The 23102-nt window shown below is 42.7% G+C and overlaps 1 protein-coding gene and 1 long non-coding RNA gene across 4 annotated transcripts; one reads left to right on the forward strand and one right to left on the reverse strand.

The window, feature by feature from the left end:
* Window positions 1-1868: 1868 nt before the first annotated feature.
* LOC146391551 (protein NLRC3-like) lies at window positions 1869-10871 on the reverse strand. Of its 3 annotated transcripts, none has more exons than XM_084924528.1 (4): window positions 10528-10871; window positions 8572-10411; window positions 6889-7065; window positions 1869-2814 (listed from the first exon to the last, which is right to left on the reverse strand). In XM_084924528.1, exons 2-4 carry the CDS (start codon window positions 10209-10211, stop codon window positions 2619-2621), a joined length of 2013 nt encoding a protein of 670 aa, XP_084780654.1. In that variant the 5' UTR covers window positions 10212-10411; window positions 10528-10871; the 3' UTR covers window positions 1869-2618. The 3 variants fall into 3 exon arrangements, with proteins under 3 accessions (XP_084780654.1, XP_084780655.1, XP_084780657.1); XM_084924529.1 differs by lacking the exon at window positions 10528-10871 and adding an exon at window positions 4970-5146 and having other exon boundaries at window positions 8572-10321; XM_084924531.1 differs by lacking the exons at window positions 1869-2814; window positions 6889-7065; window positions 10528-10871 and adding an exon at window positions 7791-7870 and having other exon boundaries at window positions 8572-10321.
* A 5026-nt stretch (window positions 10872-15897) lies between these two features.
* Window positions 15898-17678, forward strand: LOC146391552 (uncharacterized). The gene is made up of 2 exons (XR_014799938.1): window positions 15898-16017; window positions 16269-17678. It is a non-coding gene; the product is annotated as an uncharacterized LOC146391552 (long non-coding RNA).
* The last annotated feature ends 5424 nt before the right edge of the window (window positions 17679-23102 follow it).

Genomic DNA, 23102 nt, shown 5'->3' on the forward strand with positions numbered 1-23102 from the left:
GGAGGGAAATGATTGAAGTGTGCTGTGAGGAACTGACTGGGAGATTTTCACACATTTTCCAGTCCTCCTTGGAACAACAGGAAGTTCCCAGCATATGGAAACAAAGGTTAAGTGTCCTATGGCACTCAGTAGGTATGGGTACCGGTATCCGGTGCCATTATGGCACCAGTTCTGACATAAACGGTAGTAATGTTGGGATTTAAATATATATTCTTAGTGTTTATTTGCTGATTATATTGTTTTATGTATTTTAATAAGAGAGGGCCAGCTCTGAGTAGAGTCTGAGCCAAAGGTACTGACAGAAAACTGCATGCTTTTGCAGAGCACGAGGTGCAGACAGAAAGTGAAACTAAGCAGAGTGTTTTGATCAAAACTTAGAGTGTGTGACGTGCTGCGGAAATATATAAATAACCATGCTGGCTGCTGCTGCTGTGTGTGAGTGTGTGTGTTCGTGTGTTCAGGTCTCCGTTCCCGGGAATGTAAAATAAAGATCATTTTTTGAGCTTTGACCACCCTGGGTCCAGTCTTTCTTTGCCGCCAAAAGAATTCAAAGAACGAAATTTAATAGTAACCAGACCGAAAAGCAGTGCACATTTTGGTGCTTTTTTTTCCCTGAGATGTCATACACTTTAGATTCTAGCCAATCATTTTACCTTTCCAAGGATAGTAGGCGGGCCCAGGTACGTACGTTCTTTTAGAGCAGAGCTACAGATTAAAAATGCCCAAGGCGAAGCGGTCAAAGTCTGGCTGTACTTCACAGCAAAAGATGCAAACTCAGCAGCCTGCAACAAGTGCTTTAAGGTGATACTGTCAAAGGAGGTAACACCTTGAATCTGATGAAACACCTGGCGACGCATAGCGTTTTTTTAAAAGCCAAGAAATGCACCGTATTTGATAGCTTGCTGCAAGACCGAGCGCATCTACTGCGGGTGTGGTGCCTGTTATCAGACCCGGAGTTAGCAACATCCCCCAAGAACCCGAAGAGGAGAGTCTTGGCCCCTAGCCCTGCCAGTGTAGCAGAAATGATGAGGATGATGATGGCAGCAGCAGCCGTTCTTCTCTGGGTGAGTAGCTTAATGTTGTTAGTGTGTAATTTACGTTGAGTAGGCTAACCACGTTATTACATTAATGCATGTAAGGTGAACTGGCAAACACCGTCGTAGTTACATGCAGCTGTCTTCTTGTTTGATGGCAGATACTCCCTTCACCCTGGCCAAAAAGGCTAAAATGACCAAAAAAAAGTGGAAAACAGCTAAACATGAGAGGTTTTTGGACAAAGTTTGTGTTTTTTCCATTCTTTAAGCACCGGCACCGTATCAAAAGTACGGGGTTGGCACCGGTATTGGATAAAACCTAAGCGATACCCATCGCTAGCACTCAGTGATGATGGTGCTGTGGCCCCACCACCTCCACCTCTTTGTAAAGGAACTAACTGTCATCTGAAGCTTCAAATGGAACTAAGACTTCCTCCACTAGGTGGCAGTGTCTGATGAGAAAGTGTTAGTGGAGCTGGCCTGGAGTCAGAAACAGGAAGATGCAGGATTTGGGCTGAAATGGGGAAAAGTGGTTAGCACTAGTGCCTTAAAGCAAGAAGGTTGTAGGTTGAAGCTTGTTGGCCTTTCTGTGGAGGTTGGATGTTCTCCCACAGTCCAATGAAATGCTGCTTAGGTTCATTGGTGCTTCTAAATTGGCTGTAGGTGTGGATGTGAGAGAGTGCTTCTCTGTCTCTCTCTGTTGGCCCTGTGAGGGACTGCCCACCTATGCAGGTGGACCACGCCTCTTGCCCTATGACAGCTAGGGCACAGGCTGCAGCCCTGTGAGCCTAAGCTGAATAAACAGTTAGCAAAAATGATTCCTAGATGGCCTGAAATCCCCCAGTTAGCAGTTTGGTAGATAGCTATGACATGCTAATCCCATCCAGCAGCTGTATTCTACCTGTAAGCTGATCCCTGCTGAGCCAAAGCACTTTTTCATATACAAATTACAACCTTTAATAGAAACCTATTGGTCAGCATCTTATTAGCCTGCTGTTAGCTTCATTCCACAGAAAACAGAGAGAAACTAACAGAGTTGATAAAGAATAAAGAGAAATGTGCTGATTTAAAGCCTTTGAAGTGCTTCAGATGATCTCTGTCCACTTCTGTCCACTCATTCATTCATGTAAGCTTTCTAATGCAGCTTTGATCTTCACAGTCTGCTTTATGAAACTCATTCTAACCCTGAATGTCAGAGTGTTCCTCCTTCTCTTTCCCATCATTCATGCTGGCAGTGGAGGAGATTTGGATGTTGGACTGTGTTTTGGATGATGTGTGTATGTTTGTGTTGGACTGCTGTCTGTAAAGCAAACGCACATTTTGCTTTGGATTTCAGTGTCAGACAGACTTTAAGGTGGAACGAAGAGTTTGAGAGTTTCACAGTGAATTATCCAGTGGAGGATTTTTCTTCTTCTTTGAAGGTTTGAAATGTGAACATTGTTCTGCTGCAGTCAATGGACTAAACCAGAGAAGAAGAAAACAGACTTTACCATGAAGATCCTCAGTGTGGATCAGTATAATATCAGCCTGATGTCTGCAGTTTAGTGTCAGCACAACTTTCACATCATATTCATCTCAGCACAACTAAAACATGCTGACTGACCCCAGAGTTTCAAGTCCACATCCTGGACTCTCCAGGAAACCACACAGATGCTTCACTCCTGAATCCTGCAGCTTGTTGTTGTAGCTCAGGTCCAGCTCTCTCAGATGGGAGGGGTTGGACTTCAGTGCTGCTGCCAGATAATCACAGCTGATCTCTGACAAACCACAGCTCTCCAATCTGTATAAAGAATGAAAGATGTAAGTTTATTAGACAAAGTGTGAGCTTGAAATCATTCAGTGTTTCATCATCTGTTCAGAGCTGAAGAAGGTTCAGAATGTAGAAGTTTAGAAAATGGAAACTCCAAACAGCTGAAGCCAACAGGAAGCAGCTTCAAACAAACACAACAAGAGAAAAAACTCTGAATGTTTCACATTAAAGTCGTACATTTCTCATAAAAACAGGAAAAAGACCTGAAAAAGTCGTGTTTTTCCTTCCAGGAATCACAAGGCTTCACTTTTAAAGGTGAAGTGTGAAAGAAATGGACATATTTGAAGTCCAACACCTTTTTCCAGTCACATTATTAAAGCAGACAAACTACAAGCTCATTTTCATTCCAACAAGTCATCTTCTGACCTGGACTAACAACACTGGTCTCTATGTGCAGCTGGCTGTGAGACCAGTGCTCAGGGAGCGTCTACAAAGTGCAACACTGAAAGAACATCACACACTAATTTGCTTCCAGCACTTTCACACAAACATCTACTGTCATTATTGTCACCAAACTCTGTGGATCCTTTATTGCAAATTCAAATGGGATCAAATGGTCAGACAAAAGAGGGTTATGAGGAAATATGATGAAATGTTGTGTATTAGCAGCAAGTTATTGAATCATTTTCCTCAGAAACCAAACAAAATGATTGACAAACATGTTTTTACGAACTCAGTGTTGGACTTGGATCAGCAGGATAAGCTGATGTTTAAAGGCATTTGAGTCTCGCTGTATGAGAGTCCAGTTATTACTCAATATTTATGGATGATGTTCTTTCAGTGTTGCACTTTGTAGACGCTCCCTGAGCCTCACAGCCAGCTGCACATGGACCAGCTGACATTACCCAGCATTAGAGGCGGCTGTAGAAAAATGGATTTTCCTATTTAAATGGTTTTAATTTGAATAAAGCGATGTTGATTCATTCAATCCTGAATCGATTTTTAATATAAATGTATTTTGCCAGAATCTCAGGTTAAAGCTCCCAAAAGTATTTCAACAACAAGCAAACAGATAAAACAGTAAATGAGAGCAGCTAAACACACAAAGATGGAAACACAGAGCGTGGATCGTTCACTCGACGGCACGTACACGGACACGCCGTCGGGGCTGAAAGTGGACAGCTCACAGATCCTGAAGCTGCAGGTTTCATCTGTCTCCAACCAAAACTGACTGAACCAGCAGCAAAAGAAGATCCAAACTACGCTTTACGTTTGATGAACATCGTCATGAATTCTCTCTGACTTTGACGTTTACTTCCTGCACAGCTCTCTCTCTCTCAGTGTACTTCAAGAACAGTTCACCTTCAAAAATCTGTTTCCTGCATTATTCACTGCTTATTACGCACCAGTCTGCTGTTGTGTTCACAGCTGTCGGCCTCCGAAAACAAAGCCTCATTTCTGCTGTTCAATACTGAAGAAATTTCAACCTTTTAAAATGATGACAGATTACAAACTCTCAGCTGTGTCTGTAATCAAACCTCTGTAACTTTGCTTCACTTCAGCAGCATCAGCTCATGTTCACATGTTGATTCATGGTTTGCTTCAGTTTTTGATCAACTGCAGAATATTTTGAAGGTTATCTGCTATAAAAAGCCAGAACAGGAAAATCTGCTTCATGTGTTTCTGTTTGATCCTCAGTGACTTTGACACAAAGGCCTCTGCTGTGATGATCACACCTCTGATCAAGTCTCACAGTGTCAGCTTTGTTTTTATACATATGGATATGTGCTGATAAATGATCAGAATTAGAATATTTCCCACTGTCTGCTGTGTGCCGTGACCTTTGACCTGCTAAAGACAGTCAGCTGTGGATTATTCATTGTTGTGTCTGATACTTAGAACTGTGAGGAAGAAGCTACACAGTTAATCAGGGTCCCCTCTCTCTGAATCAGGAAAGGTGGGCAGGCCGCGTGTGGGCCGCGGGCCATACGTTGAGTATCACTGTTTGAAATGTGAACATTGTTCTGCTGCAGTCAATGGACTAAACCAGAGAAGAAGAAAACAGACTTTACCATGAAGATCCTCAGTGTGGATCAGTATAATATCAGCCTGATGTCTGCAGTTTAGTGTCAGCACAACTTTCACATTATATTCATCTCAGCACAACTAAAACATGCTGACTGACCTCAGAGTTTCAAGTCCACATCCTGGACTCTCCAGAAAACCACACAGATGCTTCACTCCTGAATCCTGCAGGTTGTCGTTGTAGGTCAAGTCCAGCTCTCTCCGATGGGAGGGGTTGGACTTCAGTGCTGCTGCCAGATAATCACAGCTGATCTCTGACAAATCACAGCCCTTCAATCTGTATAAAGAATGAAAGATGTAAGTTTATTAGACAAAGTGTGAGCTTGAAATCATTCAGTGTTTCATCATCTGTTCAGAGCTGAAGAAGGTTCAGAATGTAGAAGTTTAGAAAATGGAAACTCCAAACAGCTGAAGCCAACAGGAAGCAGCTTCAAACAAACACAACAAGAGAAAAAACTCTGAACGTTTCACATTAAAGTCGTACATTTATCATAAAAACAGGACAAAGACTTGAAAAAGTCGTGTTTTTCCTTCCAGGAACCACAAGGCTTCACTTTTAAAGGTGAAGTGTGAAAGAAATGGACATATTTGAAGTCCAACACCTTTTTCCAGTCACATTATTAAAGCAGACAAACTACAAGCTCATTTTCATTCCAACAAGTCATCTTCTGACCTGGACTAACAACACTGGTCTCTATGTGCAGCTGGCTGTGAGACCAGTGCTCAGGGAGCGTCTACAAAGTGCAACACTGAAAGAACATCACACACTAATTTGCTTCCATCATCCAACCTGAAGAGGAAACAGAGACGCCTCCCCTTCAAAGTAAAAGCTGCTCCTTTTGGACACAGTATCAAAGAAAGTCTACAGTATAACACAGAAAAGACAGAAAAAAGTTTTGGTTGTTTTTATAAATTGTGGAAAAATGAAACTACACTAAGCTCAATTATGTGACAGACATTTCATCCCATGTCAGTTTGGCCTCATCCTGGGCTGGATTATCCAGCACACACTCTGACCACAGGCCCAGGGGCCACGCACAGCTGGGCTCCATCCAAGAGACAGGAAACAAACCAACACAATAAAAAGCACCATGTGATCTTCTTACATCTTCAAGACAAACATAGTAAAACATGAGCATATTTGTTTCCTGATAAAATGATGTGACAGGTAGAACAGAGTAAAGTGGTGGTGTTACAGCCTTTCTCCCCTCTGCTGCCGAGGCTGTTAGTCTCTCCCAAACTCAGCTACAGGACTTCCAAATGAATGAAAGCAGCAGAAGTGGCTTTACAAAGGAAAGAGGAAGAGGAGAAGAAGAGGAGAGGGAGGCCACCCTGACCATCACTCCAGCTGAAAACATCACACTTCCATTAAAGTTGGTGAGAAAATGTTGAGCAGGATGAGCTGCTGGCTAATCTGGAGGCTGAAGCAGCAGCTCACAGTCACAGTGGATTTCCACTCATGAAAAAGCTCTGGCTGCTTCATTTCTCATCTCATATCAGAGACTTTAAAGCTTCACTGAAGCTGTACTGTGATGCTTCCATATTCCAGTGGGGCCTCCATAATGATTTCAGCTGTTCTGTACACACACTGTGTGCCCTGTATGGCTCAAAGTCTCTGCAGCCTGTTTTTATCTGCTATCATCAGATCTTCATCATCCTCATTCACATCCCTCACACACTCTACAGCCTCATCAGCACTGACTTCATCTTCACTGACTGATGGAGCACAACATGAACCTGTGGAGGCTGAAACACTGTCCTGTCAAACATCTCCCCGTCACCACTCCACTTCTGTCAGCCTTTAAATGAACCCTGCTCAAGTCTGTCACTTCTGTTTGGAGCCAAAAGGAAAAACTGTTGTTCAGTCGTTTGGAAAGACAACATTTCTGAAAGCACTCAAACTTCTTCACATTTGTCTTCAGACACATCCTGAACATTTAGGAACTAAAGAAAGTTTCAAACATCAATCAAAGACATGAAATATAAAAAAACTACAACAGCCGCAGTCAGTGAACTGACCTCAGAGTCTCCAGTCGACAGTTTGGACTCTCCAGTCCAGCACACAGAAGCTTCACTGCTGAATCCTGCAAGTTGTAGTTGTTACTCATGTCCAGCTCTGTCAGATGGGAGGGGGTGGACTTCAGAGCTGAGGCCACAACTTCACAGTGAGTCTCTGATAGTCGACACTGAGTCAGTCTGTGATGATAGAAAATATAAAATGTGTTATTATAAAAGCAGAAAATCTGCATTATAAACACAGAGTGAATGTATATGAAGACAAAACAGAGTGAGGTCATAATCTGATGAATCTGCTCTTCACATCTGTGCTTCAGCTCCTCTTACTGTGTTTGACATGACACAACGATTGAGTCTCTCTCAGACCTGCAGAGTTTTAATGAGAATCTTTGTTTGGCTTTAATCTGCAGATGAAGGAGGAAGATGGTGTCACATTTAGGCTTCCATAATGTCCACAGTCTGTCACTGAGATCTGATCCAGAGTCAGAGTGAAGACACACATTTGGACTGTTTCCTGTTTTGACTCCAGAACATTTTGAATGAGTTCAGCTCAGTGAAGAGTTCCAGCTGGAAAGATGATCTCTGTTTGCTACCTGCTGTCAGGTACGACTGTTCACGTCCACACGCAGGAAAAACCTGCTGACTGTTACCAAACGGAGCAGAAATCTCATCACTGGACAATAATGATGAATGAACTCAGAGCTGCTGATATCAGATCTGATTTCAGGGGAACTAAACACAGAAATGATTGGCTCATTTTAGCTTTCTGAGCCATTATCTGCTGGTGTCTCGCTAGTTGGCAGAAAATGATTTGTACTCCTGTTCAGGGCTTCAGTGTTTATGAGTCCAGATCCAGGTGACAGCAAGTCAAAATGATGTTACCTGTCTGTGTCCAGCAGCCTGTATTCACTTTGAATATTGTTATAACCTGACATGGATCAGTTTGTCTTTGATTGGTTTGTAAATGTCACTGTTTCCATTGGACCTGAGTGACGGTACAAAGACAGAGAGGGAGAGAAAGGAGAGAGAGGATGGAGACAGCAAAGAGAGAGCAAACACAAACAGGTGAGAGTGGACAGGTGACCAAGGTCAGCAACCAATCAGAGAGCTTCTGTTTGACCCACAGTCACTGATGATGACTGCACATAACCAAGCAGTGTGTTACTCTGATATCAAATATGGATCCTGCTCTTATAATAATGATCATCGGATGATATTATTGTGTTATTTTGTAGCTGAATACGATGTTTGTGTGATTATCAGTGAAAGAAGCAGAGGAGGATGGAGAGAGAGAGAGGACAGAGGGTGAAGTTAGAAACACTAAAAGGATTTTTCATGGATTTCATGGATGATTTGAGTGATTTCCAGCAGGACACTTAAACATGTCAGTGGACGTCCTAAAGAACATATTCACTGATATGAAACGTGTCATTGAACAGGATTAATATCAGTGGAAACATGGTGGAAACAGCTGTGACTGCATGGATGTGACACACTTCAAATCTGTTCTCCACTCTTGGATTCGGGATCCATGGAGCTGCTGCTGAGTCTGTACAATAAAGGAATGGTGTGGAAGGTTGCAGCGTACGGACACAAACACTTTGTGGTTACAATCTGATTTTATTTTCAAAATTAAACTACTAACCTACACTGATCAATGATGTTAATGATCACATCTGGACTCACCGAGCCTTTCTGCAGTTCCTCACAGCTGGAATCAGTCTCTGTCGTCCCCGCTGTGATGTTTTGTACTTCAGCAGGTCCAACTCATCCAGAACCTCCTCTGACATCTGCAGCATGAAGGCCAGAGCTGAGCACTGGATCTCAGAGAGTTTCTTCTCTGATCTGTTCTCTGACTTCAGGAAATCTTGGATCTCCTGATGTACTGAGAGGTGGTTCATCTCCATCAGACAGTGGAAGATGTTGATGCTTCTGTCAGGAGAGATTCCATAACTGTTCATCTCCTTCAGGTTGTTGATGACGCTCTGGATGGTTCCTGGACTGATCTCTGTCTGGCCCAGCAGACCTACTAAGAGTCTCTGGTTGGACTCCAGACAGAGGCCATGAAGGAAGCGAACAAACAGGTCCAGGTGGCCATTTTTACTCTGGAGGGATTTCTCCATGACTTTAGTCAAAAAGACATCCATTGATGTGAAGTTATAAGACTTGAACTTGTGCTTAAAAAAAGATCTGATTTTGTATTCTTCTCGGAAATTCTCTAGAAAACCTTCTACCACCTTTGTCTTCCTGTTGGTATGACAGTGGAACATGTAGACAGCAGCCAGAAACTCCTGAATGCTCAGATGAACAAAGCAGTAGACTGGTTTCTGGAAGATCACACACTCTCTTTTGAAGATCTCTGTACAAACTCCTGAGTACACCGAGGCCTCTGTCACATCCAGACCACACTGCTCCAGGTCTTCTTGGTAGAACATGATGTTTCCTTTCTCCAGATGTTCAAACGCCAGCCTCCCCAGCTTCAGAAGAACTTCCCTGTCAGCCTCCATCAGCTCCTGTGGACTCGTCTCATGTCCCTCATGGTACTTGTTCTTCTTCCTCTTTGTCTGAACCAGCAGGAAGTGTGAGTACATGTCAGTCAGGGTCTTGGGCAGCTCTCCTCTCTGCTCTGTAGTCAACATGTGCTCCAGAACTGTAGCAGTGATCCAGCAGAAGACTGGGATACTACACATGATGTGGAGGCTCCTGGATGTCTTCATGTGGGAGATGATTCTGCTGGACAGCTCTTCATCACTGAATCTCCTCCTGAAGTACTCCTCCTTCTGGGCGTCAGTGAACCCTCGTACTTCTGTTAGCCTGTCAACGCATGTAGGAGGGATCTGATTGGCTGCTGCAGGTCGGGAAGTTATCCAGACGAGAGCCGAGGGAAGCAGATTCCCCTGGATGAGGTTTGTCAGCAGCTGGCTGACTGATGACTTCCGTGTGACATCAGACAGCAGCTTCCTGTTGGTGAAATCCAATGAAAGTCTGCTTTCATCCAGGCCGTCAAAGATGAACAAAAGCTGAGAGACAGCCAGCTTCTCTGCTGTGACCTTCTGTAATGTTGGATGGAAAACATGGAGCAGCTCCAGAAGACTGTACTGCTCATCTCTGATCAGGTTCAGCTCCCTGAATGAAAGCAGAACCACCACACTGACATGTTGGTTCTCCAAGCCCTCTGCCCAGTCCAGAGTGAACTTCTGCACTGAGAAGGTTTTTCCAACACCAGCCACGCCGTTGGTCAGAACCACTCTGATGGGTCTCTGTTGGTCAGGTAAGGCTTTAAAGATGTCCTGGCACCTGATTAGAGCGTCATGGAGGGCGTCCATCTTGGAAGCTGTCTCCAGCTGCCTCACCTCATGTTGGGTATGAACCTCTTCACTCTGTCCCTCTGTGATGTAGAGCTCAGTGTAGATCCTGTTGAGGAGGGTTCTACTTCCTGTTTCATCACTTCCTTCAGTCGCACGTTCACATCTCCTCCTCAGACTGATCTTATGTTCATCTAAAACCTCCTGCAGACCAACATCTGCTGAAAGAAAGAAAAACAATGAGACTAAAGAGAAAGAAAACTCTTCAGTGTCTGAACAACACAAGAAGTCCAGTTTTCAGAAATGAGTCCATCAGCAGACAGATGTTCAGTCGTACTTTGTACACAGCTGCTCTGACTGGCTGTCTGCAGTCCAGCTCTGGTTCTGGAGCTTTCTCCACACTGGGGACAGGACGAGTCTCCTGATGAAGCAGACTGGTCCCAGTATGAGGAGATGCACTGTCTGCAGAACCAGTGTCCACAGCTGGTAGAGACTGGATCCTTCAGGACGCCCTGACACAAAGCACAGCAGGACGGCTGCTCCTCCTCACAAACACCACTCCTCTTCCTCTCTCTGTGAACACATTTCTTTATCACTAAAACATTTACTGTCAGTGAAAAACATCCAGATGTGACCAAACTGCAGTTCCTCACAGTTCCTTTGATTTCTTCAACACTAATGAGCTGCTCTTCCTGTCTGCCTGTCTCATTAAACACTGAGCGATGAATACAAACTCAACACTTCCTGCAGACTTCCTGACTTCACAATAAAAGCTTTCCATCAGAGAGAGACAGTTATGACTTTCACTGTTTTACAGCCGCTGTGTGCAGATTATCTGGGTCAGTTCACTCTGAAGCAGCTTAGAAGTGTCCGTGTAGAGCCGTGGTCTGACACACAGAGACTTCTGATTTTCTCTATTTAAACAAATATGATGAAGATGAGCAGGTTTCTCTTCTGGTATAAACTCTGTGTCTCTCTGGCTGGCTCATGATGGCTTTTCAGGTTTTGTGTTTTGCTCTATCCTGCTAGTGTTTTGCCAGCCTGGGTGGAGCTTGTAATGGCCTCTTGCTCTTGGTCCACACAGTTATGATGATTACACCACCTGTTGCTGATTCACCTGGGCTTACCGGTAACCATTTAACGCTGCGGCATGGAGCAGTTTGTCGCTGGGACATTGAACCTCCTGTGTTCATGATCTCAGCTCCTTGCTAAGAAATCTCTCTCTAAATTCACCAGTTGGGTTAACTTTGTGTATACTTTGAGTAAATATTTCCCCGGACCTGGTTACAGACGCTTACCTGTGACTCCCGTGTGTGGCTGTGTGAGTGGAGAGCAGGACAAGAGTGACTGAAGAGGAGTGAGTGTGGACTCCCTTCCCTCTTTTCCCTGGAGCCCTGGACCCCCTCCCCAACTCACTGTACATATATAGAGCACTGTGGTTCACCCCTTTGGTAAATAAACTGTCACCTTTTTGTTTGTCAGAACTCAGTCTGTGCTTGAGTTCCTCTGTTAGCCATGACATTTTGTTGGTTCTCTCTCTTCAGGTCCCTGTAAGTGTTTGATCGGCCTTTCTAAAACATTATATTTATTCTGCTTTGATTGTTTTGTGTGCTGAGGGACATTGTTGCATGATCCACTTTTTCTTATCACTCAAATATCCTGATACTTTCAGAAAGTTGGAGAGCTCTCCTGGCTTGCTTAGTCTTTGCTCTGTGCAGTACTTGCATTGGTTTCACTGGACAAGTCTGCGTGTGAATCTACAACTGATCTGACATTGTGGCACAAACACAGTAAACAAACACTACGAGCACCTTGTTTCATGTGCAGTGACTTTCTCCTCATTCTGTTACTGAACACTGTATGAAAAGCCTCTCACTGCCAGCATCCTTCCAGCCCCACGACAACAAGACCAACTCACATCTTCACAACACCAAGAATTTTTCCCCTTTTCTTTGGAGAAACTGAGAAGCCAATAGGATTGTAGCTCAAACTTGCCCACAGTCCTGCTTCATCACTGCTCACTCCTACCTGTGTTGGTGCTCAGTGGACAGTCATAGCCTGCTGCTAGCATGAATGCTAAATGTACTGCTGTGGATGATCAGCAGAAAAACATGTTGTCAGTTTGACTGTTTGCTGTATTTAAAGTGTTTTTCTCAATTCGTCTGTATTCAAAGTGCATTCGGGGCTTTAGCTGACAGCTCTTTGTGAGTTTTTCCTTTCCAGTCACCTTTCTCACTCACTATGTATTAATAGACCTCTCTGCATTGAATCATATCTGTTATTAACCTCTGTCTCTCTTCCACAGCATGTCTTTATCCTGTCTTCCTTCTCTCACCCCAACCGGTCGCAGCAGATGGCCGCCCCTCCCTGAGCCTGGTTCTGCCGGAGGTTTCTTCCTGTTAAAAGGGAGATTTTCCTTCCCACTGTCGCCAAAGTGCTTGCTCATAGGGGGTCATATGATTGTTGGGTTTTTCTCTGTATCTATGAAGCGCCTTGAGGCGACTTTTGTTGTGATTTGGCGCTATATAAATAAAATTGAATTGAAATTGAATTGAATTAACAAACTAAACTCTCTTAGTTTAAGCCAACAGACTTTACCAAACACAAAGCCTGCTGCTGCTGCCTCCATGGGTTAGCTTGTGTGACTGGTGTTTGCACCAATGAAATCGAAATCACACTAATGTGTCCTCCAAGGTGTTTGGTGGGAGCACTGAGTGAAACATAAGAGCTCTGGTAAAATAACAAACAGGGCTGTGAGAGCAACTGAAGTGATAAAAATACTGTTTAAAGATAAAAAACACTTTGATGTTCTCTCGTCACCTAACAAAGTCCAAACCCTGTGAACTATTTTAGCTTTAATAATTGTGGATTCAGGTATCCTGAACCCATCTTTGGACATTTGTAATTAAATATTTTAAAACTCCATCAAAGACTCCTGATGTGGCTGTTTGGAGAAGGAAAAGAGGGACAAAGTGGAGCGTCGAGCTGAGGCTTCATTCACTGCAAACCTACAGTTATGTTTTCTTATTTCTGGTGTTTGCATGTTCACAGCTGAAATAAAGCTGCCTCTTTCACTTCATCCTGTTGTGTTTGGGTCCAGTCCTGCCTGCCACACAGCGCTACAGGACAAAGTCTAATATTTTTATCTTTTTAATGAATCTTTGGTCATATTTATCCAGGAAAACACAAACATGTAAAGGAGTCATCACAGTTCTCTGACCTCGTTGGTTCAGGTTCAGCACTGAAGTCTGGAGGGTAAACTTTGGACCAGTCACTCCTCACAGATGGACAGCTGGATCCTGCAGACTGTGACCTCTGACCTCTGCAGACACAAACATGTTTTATTCAATGATAAATTCTCTGATAAAGTGATTGAAGCAGCTGTGATCACACAGACAGCAGATAATACAGCTGTTTCCTGTCAGTAACAGTCCTCTAAGATTAGAGTTCAGCTTTTTACAGGAAAACAAATGTCCCTGAATGCAACAGTGAGACACAGTCTGCCTGTGTGGCTGTGATAGCTGCCGTTAGGAGCGCTCATGTGTTTGCAGTTAGATGAGGAGATGTTACCATCATGGACACGTTAACAAATCCTGCAGCATCACGTGGCACAAACACTTTGTGTTCCTGTCATCTGCAAGCAACAGGAAGTTCATTAATAAAGGTGGGATGGAGACGTGACTGTGATGGTTCTCCTTCATCCAGCTGTTACACACATCTGGGCTCACACCACGAGCCTTTGTCTAATACAGCAGCTGCTCTCTGAACACTTTTCTGAAGAGGAGCTGCACAAACCTTTGTTTGCTTTCTAGAGCAGCGTATCAAAGTCAAACTACCCACTGCTAGCAGCTGTTTCTATCATAGTTTAGGATCCAGATGTGTGAGGTCTAAATTTACACCTCTGATTAAAATAAATAGTTAAAAACAGCCAATTGTGTCCAAATGTTACAGCTGAGCCTGTGTGTCCTTGGAGACACTGCTCTCCAGCAGAGATGCATTTTAGAAAACAGAAAACATTAAAATAATTTAAATCAAAGAGTTCGTGTTACTAACAGCTCACCTCTCTGCAGCAGAGACTTTAAAATCAATGGGGGAAGTTCTAGACCGGCAACTCTTGAAGGACACAGAGCTGGAATCTGAATCAGAGTCTGAATCAGGTTCAGGTCCATGTTGGTTCATGTGAATAATGATGGAGCAGTGATGTGAGTGCTGAGCTGTGACATGGAGAAGAGTCATGGACAGTTAGAGATGGTCATCTCACCTCTGAGCTTTGGTCTGGCTCTCATGTTCCCCACACAGAGTGGTTTTAGAGGGAGGGACTCCCTCCTCTCTGTCCTCACACTGATCCATGCTGCTCAATTCACATCAGCTCACACACACTTTCTACCTTCACCTGCAGAGGAAACACAAATCATTCATGTGCACATCAACTGAGAGCTGCAGAGGTCGTGTCTGATGTGTTGGACTAACATCCATCTGAGACGCAGCTTTCATCAGTTCACTACAAAAAGTGTCACAGAGCCGAGTTCAGCCTCCAAATCCTCCATTACTGTAGTCCTACAAAGCAGCAGGTCAAACATGGCTGCAGAGAGCAGCTTTATGTCAGTAACAATGTCCAGGACCGAGCTGACTGCTTACAGAGTTCATACTCTAACTGCTAGCTGCTCTGCTAGCTAAGCTAACTCAGTAACAGTGACTCTGACAGCAGTTACTGTGGAACAGCGGCCGAGCTCAGGACACATTCAGTGTGTTTAGTCTGAGTCCTGGACTCTGATTCAATGGATTCAATCCAGCTCAGAGTTTCATGTGTTCATCAGAATAAAATACATGTACTAATATAACAGAAGTAATCCTCTGAATGCAGGACTGTAATGGAGGATAAATAAGGTTTTTACAGCCTGAAAGAAACATTCAGTTCATATATTTGTAGACAGTGAAGCAGTTTTTACAGTTTTTCTCGATTGGTTTGGCTCATTTCTTGAAACCGAGATGACATTGTCAAAATAACATGGACAAATCTCCAAACCACCTTGCAATTGTTCACAACAGAATGTCATTTTTCATTGGTTTTATCAAATTGCAAATGCTTTAGTACATGTCTCAAGTGACTCTGTGCTTCTTTTCAAATGATTATGTACAAGTAGCTACAGTTAGCACAATGAGCCCACATTTAGCACATTTTCCAAATAAATAGATCTTGGCGATCTAAACTGATTAGTTGATTTTTCAGTGAAATGGTTACGCACTCCAAAACATATCAGCATGGTTTCATTGTGTAAGTCATCATATGCACAATTGTCTGTTCAACTGTCAAAATTAGTCAAAGATATAATACCATGAAAGAATATCTTGGAACATTTGATAAAGTTATGACAGTACTTGACAATCAATCAGGTGAAATTAGAACTAACGAAGGAGCAGTTTCCCACATCTCAGATGACCAATCAAACAGGTTGTTTAGATACCTGACAGGTGTTGTCTATGATTATGACTGCTGCCAAAAGTATATAGACAGAGCTTGGCCCGGGGCCAGTTTCATTTGCAGTGTGAACATGGAAGCACCTCGCCAAGTACAACAGCAACTTCCTGCTCGAGGAAGAGGAGGAAGAAGATGAGGAAGAGGAGGAGTGAGAATGCGTGGAGGAATAGGGGGAAGAGGCCGAGGAGCACGGAGGCACCATGATGTCCCAGATGAAATCCAGGCCACCCTTATTGACCACGTTATAAACCATCGCCTCACAATGGCAGAGGCAGGTCGCCGAGTGCAGCCTAATGTGCCTCGGTCTACAGTCTCCTCCATCATCCAAACCTTTCGCAGGGAAAACAGGTACAGAACTATGCTATTGAACTATTCAGTGTTGGTGTGTGTGTAGGCCTAGAGTACTGTAATATCTTCATGTGATGTTATATGATACTATAAAAATGACAAAGAAAAAAAAATGGAGAAAATACTGTGAATAGTATTCCAGTCACTGTGCAGTGCATCACACTTTTAGTACCATAAAACAGCAGTACAATTACATTGGTAACTCATTTTGTAACAAATTTACAGTGTTGACCTTTGACTTGTATGTCTAGGATTGGACAACAGCCTCAAGTGGGTGGCAGAAGAAAACTTCTAAATGAACAACAAGAACGAGAAATATGCAACATGGTCATTGCAAATAATGCCATCACACTGAGACAGATTCGTAATGCAATCCTGCTAGACAATGTAATGTTCCAAAATATAAACTCTATCAGCATCTCCACAATAGACCGGGTATTGAAGAAACATCAGATGACCATGAAACAGATTTACAGGGTACCATTTGAGAGAAACTCTGACAGAGTGAAAGGGCTGCAGTACCAGTATGTGCATGTAAGTCAACTACTGGTTGTCTATCATTGTAACACTATTACAGTAAGACATGGTTACCACTGTTTTTTTGTTTTGCGTTATCCTTTTTACCTTCAGAATCCAGCTTTGTGTGACTAGAGCATTTTGCCTAGAAATTGTCTTCAGTTTTCCACTCCCTGTTTTTACAGTACTTTAGATCCTCCCTGCAGTATCTGTCTCTACTTGACTGATTAGATATATTTCTATTCTATTGTAGAGAATAATGGCATTAGAAGGCAACGAAACCCCTCACATCCTAGTGTTCGTTGATGAAGCTGGCTTCAACCTGGCCAAAGGTCGAAGGCGTGGCCGTAACATCATTGGCCACCGAGCCACTGTGGATGTCCCAGGCCAGCGAGGAGCAAATATAACAATGTGTGCCGCTATATCAGAAAGAGGTGTGGCCACACACATTCCCAGTTTAGGGCCCTACAATACACAAAAGCTCCTCAATTTTTTGGACCACCTTTATACTGATCTGATCCCAGAAAATGAGAGAGGTGAAGAAGGACCTCAGCTACCACATTATGTCATTGTGTGGGATAATGTGAACTTCCACCGCGGCCCACGCATCAGAACCTGGTTGACCACCCATCCCCGGATGCTAATGGAGTTTCTTCCACCTTACTCTCCTTTCCCTAATCCAATTGAGGAGTTTTTTTCAGCTTGGAGGTGGAGGGTGTATGAGCATCAGGCTCAAGACCAGAGGGCCCTGCTGCATGCAATGGATGCTGCATGTGAGGACATCACAGGGGATCAATGTAGGGGATGGTTGAGACATTCACGCCGTTTCTTCCCTCGCTGCATCGCAAGAGAAAATATCCGTTGCGATGTGGATGAGAATTTATGGCCTGACAGAGAGCAGCGCGTCGATGGCCAGGGGGATGAGGATGGTGGCCAGGAAAGAGAGGGTGACAATGGCGACCACTGAAAATATTACTGTACTATAGTTCTGAAACTTTATTTACAGTATGGTAGGCTAGAGTTTTTTTTGTTTTTTGTTTGTGTTTATAACTGTTCACATTTACAGAATCCTGTATATGTTTTCTTTTCACAGTATGTTCTCTAATGTTAACATTTCTTTGTACGAATAAAAATGTTTACAGTTTCCTTGAGTATGAGTGGTTTATTGGAGGCTGATTTTACTGTAAAATCTTTTAGTTTTATTCATAGTGGTATTCTGTTGCTAGACCTGTGCCTCAGTGACAAAACGTCTAAGCATTTTGACTTGCAGTGCTTAAACAATGCCGAAGGTATAATGCATTTTGGGGGCATTGACTATTTATATGAGAAGGATATTTAGTTTTGACACATGGATAAACTCTTTTGGGAGAGATATGAGCTTTTGCAGGGGATCCATGGTGTTGTGCTAAACCATCCAGGTTATTTTGACAAAAGCACTAAATGAATGCACATGTGCCAAGGCAATTGAGAAGGATCTGTGCTATTTTGACTGTACTGACCTTTTATATGGGAAAGGAATCTGCTTTTGAAGCATGGACGAAGAGTTTGGGGAAAGATATTTGATTTTGCTAGTGAGCTATAATGTTGGGCAGGACTGTAAGACTGTTTGGCCAAATGACCTTATGGTTTTGAGAATGTCATCTCGGTTTCAAGAAATGAGCCAAACCAATCGAGAAAAACTGTAAGTTGCAGTCCGTTTGGCCTCTCAGGGCCACCGTAGATATAGGTCAAATATAAATACATAACATCATTTCAATCACTTTAAAGGTTTATTTGCAAGACACAAAAACAGAAAAAATGAAAAGTTACAAATGTATTGTGCATGAAACAGGAATTCAAACGTGGCTCAGATGTGTGTCACAAGTTAATCTGGCTGTAGGCTATGGCACTTGACCACAGGTGGCGCTAATTGACTTGACTCCATTTGAGTGCACACAAAGTAAACTGCACACTTTAGTTGTGAAGCGAAAACGCTGAAATCGCAGTAATAACACGTACGAGGGGAACGATAACGAAGACAAGATGCTCCTGATCGTTACTCTTGCTGTCCTGTGAACAGCATCGGCATGGTGTTAATTGTTTGCTTTTGTTTTGGCGATCGCCCCGTGAATGAGAATATGACCAGGTAAACCCGCGACATTTTTAAATAGTTTGTCGTTCAACAGCAACAAGACTGACGGAGTGTGTTTGAGGAAACCTCACAAATGTCACAGATGAAATATTTGGTGTTTATTTGCTGGTTTGTCGGTAGCAGCTCCTTCAAAGTAAGTCTACCACACATCAGTTTGACCAACGCCAGTTGATTTGGATCACCGGTCCAAACAATTTGAACCATTGTTATGTTACCTTTTGTGTTGAGTTTGACTGATATTTGCTGGATAGCAAATGTTTTAAAGCTATGCAACCTTTATCTGTACATAGCAGTTAAACTGTTTAGATCAATCTTTATTGATAATATACATTATTTATTTATGAATTACTGTGTACACAAGAATGAATTAATGTATTAAACTAAACTGGCTGAAATTTTTGTATTATTCTTGTGATTTTTTTTTATTGGCCCTGTTTATTTACAGGCCAGGTGACCCTTTAGGGGTTTAAAATGCCGAGCCAATGAACGGCTGGGAGCAGGAATCTTTCTTCACTGAAGCTTCCACTTCCACGGGTCTGGTAGGAAGTTGTCCAAGCCAACAAAACAAACAGACAAAAAATCCATATATCAATCACCTGGATCACCTGTTGAGAAAGAAAAAAGAGAAAACAAGCAAACAAAAGAGAACAATATAATAAACAGCATCATCGCGATGATCTATGTGAATATAACTGTGAATACTAAATATTGAATATTATTGTGCAGCACGTAAGATCGACAGCGCACAGTGTGCTTTGAGGTAGCAGCCAAAATTCAAGGCAAGTTTATTTATATCGCACAATTCAACAACAAGGTGATCCCAAGTTCTTTACAGAACATTAAAAAACAAAAACAGATAAAAAGCATGATTTAAACGTGACGTGCCCGTGAGCTCCGCCGGCAGCCAGCTGTGCCAGAGTGACCGAGCCCCAGGCTGAGAGGCCAAAGGCACCCCACCCCCGAAGGAGCCCGAGCGAGCCCCAGGCTCCAGGCCCCGACAAGCAGTACCTGGACGCCCATCCCCGGACACAAAGAACCACCAACGCACCGATGTCTGAGGGCGTCTGCCACTGGCAGAGGGAGTGGTGGGGGGAGATAGGCCTCCATACCTTGGAGGGCCTGAGATGTCCCCAGAGAGGTGGCGTCTGATACCCGACCTGACATATAGACACAGACAAACAGGCACACACAGATACAAACATCCATTCCCACCCTCATGCTCTCATATGCAATTACTCAGCAGCAAGTAAGCGCATAGCCCCTCCTGGTAGCCCTCAATGTCTACGTGTATTTAAAATTGAGAGGTGGGCAACGGCGCCAGGGGTGAGGTTGTACACCCTGATGTGATTCTGATCTTGGAAACATTAAAGACATTCATAGCCAGACTGCTGACTTTGTGTTTTTATTCAGTCGCCTAACAGAAGTGCAGTAAGAAACGATTTACCCCATCCTGATTTCTTAGCTATTTGCATATTTGCCACACTTACGTGTTTCAGATCGTGAAGCAAATTTTTCTGATAGATAAAGATGACCAGAGTCAGTATAAAATAAAGCTTTTACATGTATTGCTGGGAGGTCGGCAGCTCCCTCCACTGCTTGGCCCTCTGTGAAAAACAACTTGGATCCAGCTTCCCTGTGATGCTGAATTATATAAGCAGAAGAAAATAAATAGATAGAAGGATGGATGATTGTATTTTGTGTACAATCGTTGAAGTGTAAAAAGGGTTGGCACTCCGTGGTGCCCTAAGCAAAGTTTGATTTTTGGGGCCCTTTAATAGTGTCAATAATAGTGATTAATGATCACCTACTATAAATGTATTTCATTTTCTAATGTTGATGTTGTTGTAATCCACAGTGAAAAATGTCATAAAAACAGATAACAGATTTGCAACTTTCATGAAAAATGTTTTCATTAATATTAAAAAAAAAAAACTAATCAAAACACCTCCCCCTGCTGGCCACACAGAGAAACAATAGATAAAACCTGAGAGCTGCGCAGTTGCAGCAGTGTGGTTTACGTCATTCTGTTGTCAGCCTGTTTTACACATCGGTGGTTTCTTATTGACGTGTAAAAAGATCTGAAATCGTAGTAAATTCAGCTGCTTTTGTGGGCTGGGGATGATTTACACTTAACATTTTAATAACTGGGTACTGAATGTCATAGGCCCAGTGTTCCCTCTAATTTTTCACGTGTCTGAGCGAACACACAAACTCCCTGAGCGGTTCCTTGGACCACTGTGAGCGACATCAGACGTGTGCACTGTGGTCACGCCGGCATCGAATCCATCCAAGTTTCATGGTTTATTAAAATAATCAAATTACAGCGTTTACATTTATGTTAGACTACTTTTAATTAACTGCTTCAGCCCATTTACAATGAAAATGTAAAAGAAATCTTGTTCATGACCTGTGTAGTATGTTAACACTATTGGAAGTGAAAATAACTTGAACTCCAATTTCGAAAACACAACTTTCTTTTTTTTTTTTTTATAAAGCTCTGACTTGTATTATGAGTCTGTGGTGTGGGAGAGAGTCCTGTAACTCTCTGTCTCCAAAATACAGTATATAATGACCAAAGCTGGGTAATCAATCAATCAATCAATCAATCAATCAATCAATCAATCAATCAATCAATCAATCAATCCTTATTTATAAAGCACTTTTCATACAAAAAAAGTAGCACAAAGTGCTTTACATGGTTAAAAGCAGCCCACCCCACCCCGCCCTCCAACTCACTCCCCACAGTCTCATTAACATAAACAATCATGAATACACACATTCAGTCAAACAGTCAAAAGGCCAGTGCCAGAGGACCTCAAGATCCGTGAGGGTTCATATGGTAAAAGCAGATCTGAGAGATAAGAAGGCCCAAGACCATTAAGACATTTAAAAACCAATAAAAGAACTTTAAAATCGATCCTGAAACACACGGGGAGCCAATGCAGCGATTCTAAAACCGGTGTAATGTGGGCCCGCCCTCTGGTCTTCGTCAGCACACGAGCTGCAGTTTTGTAAAAGTTGTAAGGGTGATATATTCTTTTTGGGGAGACCAGAGAGCAGGGCGTTACAGTAATCAATGCGACTGGTAATAACAGCATGCATCAACATCTCCGTGTTGGCCCGAGAGAGAATAGGGCGGACTCTGGCTATATTTTTTAAATGATAAAATCCCATTTTGGTTACATGTTTAATATGTGGGATAAAACCAAGCTCAGAGATAAAAATAACACCCAGGTTTTTCACTTGTAGTGAAGGACATAGTGAAAATGCCTGTAATTTAGACAAGAGTTTCTCTCTCTGAGCCTCAGGACCGATGATTAAAACTTCAGTTTTGTCCTGGTTAAGCTGTAAAAAGTTTTCTGCCATCCAAGATCTTATATCTAAAATACAGTTAAAAAGGGCATCCATTGGTCTGGTGTCATCGTGAGACACGGAGATGTACAGCTGAGTGTCATCCGCGTAACTGTGGAAGTTCACTCCATGCCTCCTGATGACACCGCCAAGAGGGAGCATATACAAATTAAAAAGTACAGGGCCTAAAACCGACCCTTGGGGCACACCACATGTCATTTTATGGATCTTAGAGGAGCAATTAATTATATAGTTACTTCTTCAAAAAAGTAACTCAGTTTGGCAAACAAAGTTTTTTGCAGCTATTTTTTTAAATGCAACCAAGGCATTTTTAAATAAACATTTCAAACTATTTACAGAACAATCAGCTGTTCTGCATCAAATCTGATGCCACACAAATTATTTGTGTCACTCCAAAAATTTATTTCTGTCCACTATGAGATAAAGGAGAACAACAGCCTGATACCTGCAGGCCTGACAACAGGAGATGTATCACTGCTGTAACACCTGTAGCATTCAGCAGTCGCCTCATTGTTCTGACACACACAACAAAACTATTGACTACACTACACACTAACTACACAAGATTTGCACTAAACGTCGCAAATCTCTCACATCTCAAAGCACCGCCGTCACTCCTAAAACTTCCCCCGTTTCTTAACAACTAGATGCCACGTTGCCATATCATTTTTTGATTGGTCGACATGGTACTTTTTTGGATGAATAGGAAAGGCAGAGGGGGGTGGGGTTTGTTTTTGCTTACAGGTGGAGAGCGCTTTCGAGACTTTTTTCTTATAAAACGCCTATTTAACCGTTTCTTCCTGCAGTAAATATAAACAACCAGTATTCAGGAAGAAAACCAAACATTGCATATTTTTTTTATCATAACTCTGGTTTTACTTGGCCTATCAACACAGTTTAAAAACTGGTATAAAGTCTCCAATTTTTCCATCAATTGTTCCGTCTGTCCTGCTCACATCTCCAATGGTTGTACACGTTGTCATTAACGTGGCTTCAAAATGTTAAGGGTTCAATATTGAGGAAGGGTAGAAGAGGTAATCGAAGAATAACCACACTGATCCGGCCG

This window comes from Perissodus microlepis, chromosome 3 (genome assembly GCF_051167445.1).
Source record: "Perissodus microlepis isolate ML-2025 ecotype Zambia chromosome 3, ASM5116744v1, whole genome shotgun sequence".
In the NCBI taxonomy this organism is placed as follows: domain Eukaryota; kingdom Metazoa; phylum Chordata; class Actinopteri; order Cichliformes; family Cichlidae; genus Perissodus; species Perissodus microlepis.

Bases quoted from the DNA above. Each gene is read 5' to 3' on its own strand.
- LOC146391551 (XM_084924529.1), bottom strand. From the start codon at position 10,211: ATGGACGCCCTCCATGACGCTCTAATCAGGTGCCAGGACATCTTTAAA. The intron at 7,066-8,571 runs GTGAGTCCAGAT...CTATCATCACAG, and splicing joins AGGAACTGCAGAAAGGCTCG to ACTGACTCAGTGTCGACTAT. The intron at 5,147-6,888 runs GTCAGTTCACTG...TTCTTTATACAG, and splicing joins TGTCGACTGGAGACTCTGAG to ATTGAAGGGCTGTGATTTGT.